Below are 5,090 nucleotides of genomic sequence, written 5' to 3'. Positions count from 1 at the left end.
AAAAAAAAAAAAAAAAGTATCTATGTCCTGGATAATGAACAATATAAATGACCAAGGAAAGTATCTGAGAAATATAAATAACCAAAGATAGTACCCAATCCTTAAGGAGCTTACATTTTAGGATACATAGATTATAGTTTCTAATTTGGGCCGGGGGGATGGTGGTACCCCCTTCCAAGATGGGGATTACAGGCAGAAGTCTCAGGGCTTTCTTACTACATGTAATTACTTGTTTATACGAGTGAATGGCCCCTAGGAGAACAGACTGGGTCTCATTCGTCACCATGTCTTTTACATTAGTACTGAGATTAGTGTGATGGCTGGCTCTCAGATTTCCTATTGAGAATAGATAGATATGGATAGCATCATGTCTAGCTGAGTTTCAAACATGTTATATCAGGCCTTGCAGAGTTTTCCATAAGGACCCTCATGAGAGAAAAGTTCCCTACCACCTCTCTAACTTGATCTATCTAGAAGAATTGGTCACCATGGCTGGAAGAGTCTCTCAAGTGAAAAATATCTTTAGTGCTCATGTTTTATCTTTAAAGCCATGCACATATTATATTCTTTACAATCTTTGTTTTATTTTTATTTATTCATTTATTAATTTATGAATTTTGAGACAGGGTCTCCCTCTGTTGCCCAGGATGTAGTGTGCAGTGGCACAATTATAGCTCACTGCAGCCTTGAATTCCTAGGGTCGAGCAATCCTCCTGCCTTAGCCTCCCTAGTAGCTGGGACTACAGGTGTGACCCACTATGCCTGGCCTTAATCCTTGTTTTAATATAATGCTTTCCTCCTTCTCATTATTTAAAAAAAATACATTTTAATCTGTAATCATTTTGTAATCATAACCTGTAATCCCAACATTTTGGAAGCCCCAAATTGCTTGAGGCTAGGAGTTTGAGAATAGCCTGGACAACATAGTAAAGCTTCATCTCTACAAAAATAATTTTTAAAAATTGGCAGACTATGGTGGTGCACTCCTATAGTCCTGGTTACTAGGGACGCTGAGCCCAGAAGATTGATTAAGCCCAGAAGTTCAAGGCTATAGTGAGCTATGACTGTGCCACTGAACCCCATCATGGACAACACAGGGCAATCTATCAAAAAAAAAAAAAAAAAAGTAACAACATTCCAGGAAGATATACCTTATTTATTCTGAGCTTTATGTATAAAGCCCACTATAGCATACCCTCAGAGCTACCCCTAATCTGAGAAGAGCCACAAAACCTGATTGTTTTTTCAATAAAACAATCTATTCTATTCCTAATTCTGTTGGTCTGATGATTACAGCCCCTGAGACTTAAGTGATCCCAGTATCATATGAGGCCAGCAGATAAGAGGCTTGACTATAACTCTGGGCCTTTCTGTCTTATATTCCTAGGTACTGCAGAAATTGGGGAAAACTGTAGAAACCAAAGATGAACGATTTGAACAAAGTGCCAACAACTTCTACCAACAACAGGTAATCTGGACAGTGGGGAATGGAAGCTTGGAGGAAGAAGGACACATGAGGGCTGAATGGCAGAACAGCAGGTTCTGCAAAGTAGCAAATGTCCCTACCAATCCATCTGGTCCCTCAGGGCTAAAGGCCACAGGGTGACTGGCTGCTTAACATTTCCCTGGAAACCAGAGGAACTTACCTTTCCAGTTCTTTCTGACCCTGCAATTTAAGGGGATAAAGGAATGTTCTTTTCTTTTATTGGTTCCCCTCAGAACTGCCAAGGTACAGTGGCATCACCAAGTCCTTAGACAGCATCAAAACGAGCCTCTGCCACCTTAGTTTTGGTTTATTCACCTCCCCAGAATTCACTTCCTCTGCTACCCTACAGCTCATCTCATCTCAACAGCACCATGCTTTCTGCATTGTTTCTTTGTTCACTACATCTACTCCACCTATGGCCTATGTTCTAAAATACCTCCATATTTTACCTGTTATTTCTACCAACAAACCTCTTGTTCCTTCCATTTCAGCTGGGTATTATGGATAATTTCATGTAGAAAATTTATATTGAGAAGTAGGTTATATTGGGAGGTGGTGCCTGTGGCTCAGTGGGTAGGGCACTGGCCCCATATACCGAGGGTGGCATGTTCGAACCTGGCCCCAGCCAAACTGCAACAAAAAATAGCTGGACATTGTGGCAGGTACCTATGGTCCCAGCTACTTGGGAGGCTGAGGCAAGAGAATCGCCTAAGCCCAAGAGCTGGAGTTTGCGATGAGCTGTGACACCACAGCACTTTACCGAGGGCAACAGGATGAGTCTCTCATCTCAAAAAAAAAAAGAAATAGCTTATAGGGCCAGGCACCATGGCTCAAGCCTATAATGCTAGCACTCCAGGAGGCCAACACAGGTGGATTGCTTGAGTTCATGAGTTTGAGACCAGCCTGAGCTAGAGTGAGACCCTGTCTCTAAAAAATAGCTGGCATTGTGGCGGCCACCTATAGTCCCAGCTACTTGGGAGGCTGAGACAAAAGGATCACTTGAGCCTAAGAGTTTGAGGTTACTGTGAGTTATGATGATGCCATGGCACTCTACTCAGGGTGACAGAGTGAGACTCTTGTCTCAAAAAGAAAAAAAGAAGTAGATTGTGGAGGTTTAGCCTCTGTGGATATTTGACTTTCCATCTACCATGTGCAAGGCATTGTGATCAGTGCTTCACATGCATTATCTCATTTAAGTTTTACAGGAGGCTTAGAGATTGCTATCTCCTCTTTATAATAGAAGGGAGTTATTAACTTAAATGAATATCCATTTGCAATGCAATTCTGACACTGCCCAGAGTTAAGGCAGATTCACAGGTTAAGAGCATAGTCTCCCACAAGACTGCCCTTGGTTTAGACACTAGCTGTAAGCTCTGGGGTTCCCAGTCTAGTGCACTTCTAACCAACTAGCTACAGATGGAGGAGTTCTTACTACCTGCTCAGGTTTGATAATTCACTAGAATGACTCCCAGAACTTGGGAAAGTGCTCTACTTACAATCACAATTTTATTATAAAAGATACAAATCAGGACCAGCCAAATGAAAAGATACATAGGGTGAGATCTGGGAAGGTCCCAGACACTAAGCTTCTGTATCTTCAGAACATGTCACCCTCTCAGCACATTGATGTAGAATTACTTAGGTCAGCTCTGGTGTCCAGAGTTCTTACTGAAATTTCTTTACATATTGAGTCATTCACTAAGTGACTGAACTTAATCTCTCATTCCTTTCCCCTCCCCAAGAAGTCAGGCTGATATCATCTGTCTTGGAGCTTCAACTTTCTAATTACTGGGTTCATCTTTCCAGCCTGGCCAGCCACCATCCTGAATCATTTGTTTAGCATAAACTCAGGTATGATCTAAAGGGACTACTGTAAATAGCAAAGATACAGGATTTTTTTTTTTTTTAATTTTTCTTGAGACAGAGTTTTACTCTGTTGCCCTGGGTAGAGTCCCATGGATCATAGCTCATAGCAACCTTGAACTCATGGGCTCAAGCCATCCTCTTGCCTCAGTTTTTTCATTTTTAGTACAGATGGGTCTCCCTCTTGCTCAGGCTGGCCTCGAACTCATGAGCTTATGTAATCTGCCTGCCTCAGCCTCCCAGAGTACTAGGATTATAGGTGTGAGCCACCATACGTGGCCTACAAATTCTTATTAGATGTATCAGTTAAATTACATGAAAAATCATTTTTTAAATTGTATTGAAAGGATATTAGCTATCATCTAATTTCAGTAGTTAATTGTATAACAGAATCATTTGGGAATTATTTTTACAATGCAAGGTCTCTGGGAGTAGCACTTGGGAAACTTATTTTTAAGCTTTTTTTTTAAGATTATAAAAATTTCTTCTTTAACCAAGGCTTTTTAACATGAGACAGATTACTTGAATAAAATGGAAAGTTTCCAATACATTGAAACAAATCCACAAGTCACCACACATAAAACACTCAGCAGGAAAAAACAAAACATCAAATTCACACAACCCCTGTAACAGCCATGGTCTTATTCTCAGATACTTCCTCTATCTCCAAGTGCATTCTGGACACAGAGCATAAGGTGGCTCTGGGGCCACACTCCCCTGAGGCTGTGGCCCTCATCTGGCTGGACTGTGGTGACTGGCTCTACTCAGGAAGTAAAGCAGTAACCAGCACATTCAAACAGTGTATTGAAGACAGTGAGAAACAAGAAGGCAATGTAATAATGTTATCAGAAAGACGTTAGAAAGGACAGCTGATTAAAGCTTCAGGCTGAAAGCGGCTTGGCAGCTTCATTACTTTGGCTTCTTGGGTAGTGGGCTCGGAACAGCAAGATGTGAGGTTCTGGTTCATGGATCATATAATGGACCCATCCCTGACTCTGCTGAACACCAAGATTCCTCCACTCAGATTCAGACATCAAATGTGTTTTAGGGACCAGCTTGGCTATATCCTTGGGCAACATGACATGCTGGTACTGGAACTCCTCGGCATCATATTTGTCCCAATAGTAAATCTGTTTGTGCGACACAATCGCTCCGCGTGCTTCAACCCCGCGCCGCCAACCTCACAGCTCCCTGCAGCACACCCAAACTATTTTTTAATGAAAAATTTCAAACCTATAAAAAGGCAGAGAAACATGTATAATAAATCTACATGTACTTATCACTCAGCTTCCATAATTTGTATATTCATAGGCAATCTAGTTTCATCTGTGTTCCCACCCACTTTCTCCTATCCTTGATTATTCTGAAGCAAGTTCCAGACGTCATCATCTATCAACCTAAATAACAAACAGAAAGAGGCTGTGTAAAAGAAAAACAGGAATAAATAAATAAAACAGAAATAAATAAATAATAAATAAAAATAAATAAATAAATAAATAAAACAGAAATAAATAAATAAATTTATTCAGAAATAAAGCATTGCCATGGGACTACATGTGCATATTCAGTGAGGTAAAGGAAGACAAAGGTTTTTAAAGGAAAAAAGAACAAGGATTACATGATTATTTTGGAATATAGCTTTGGCTACAGAGGTCAATAACAAGGGTGATGCCAGTCCAAGGTTGGATGGCAGTTGCTGGGCAGATGTCCTTGCAAAAGAATTTATTTATTTTTTTTTTTT

The 5,090-nt window shown here is 40.5% G+C and overlaps 1 protein-coding gene and 1 pseudogene across 2 annotated transcripts in view; one reads left to right on the top strand and one right to left on the bottom strand.

The window, feature by feature from the left end:
• BIN2 (bridging integrator 2) overlaps nucleotides 1-5,090 on the top strand; it is a 41,868-nt gene that overhangs the window by 6,547 nt on the left and 30,231 nt on the right. For both annotated transcript variants that reach the window (XM_023513674.1, XM_012805527.2), the window contains exon 2: nucleotides 1,388-1,468. In XM_023513674.1, the coding sequence (XP_023369442.1) occupies nucleotides 1,388-1,468 (81 nt within the window). The remainder of the gene's footprint in view (nucleotides 1-1,387; nucleotides 1,469-5,090) is intronic.
• LOC111725539 overlaps nucleotides 4,259-5,090 on the bottom strand; it is a 2,400-nt pseudogene continuing 1,568 nt past the window's right edge.

The sequence above is a fragment of the Otolemur garnettii genome, unplaced genomic scaffold (assembly GCF_000181295.1).
Source record: "Otolemur garnettii isolate 467f Iridium unplaced genomic scaffold, OtoGar3 scaffold00043, whole genome shotgun sequence".
Taxonomy (NCBI): Eukaryota; Metazoa; Chordata; class Mammalia; order Primates; family Galagidae; genus Otolemur; species Otolemur garnettii.
This window is presented reverse-complemented; position numbering and strand designations above follow the sequence as displayed.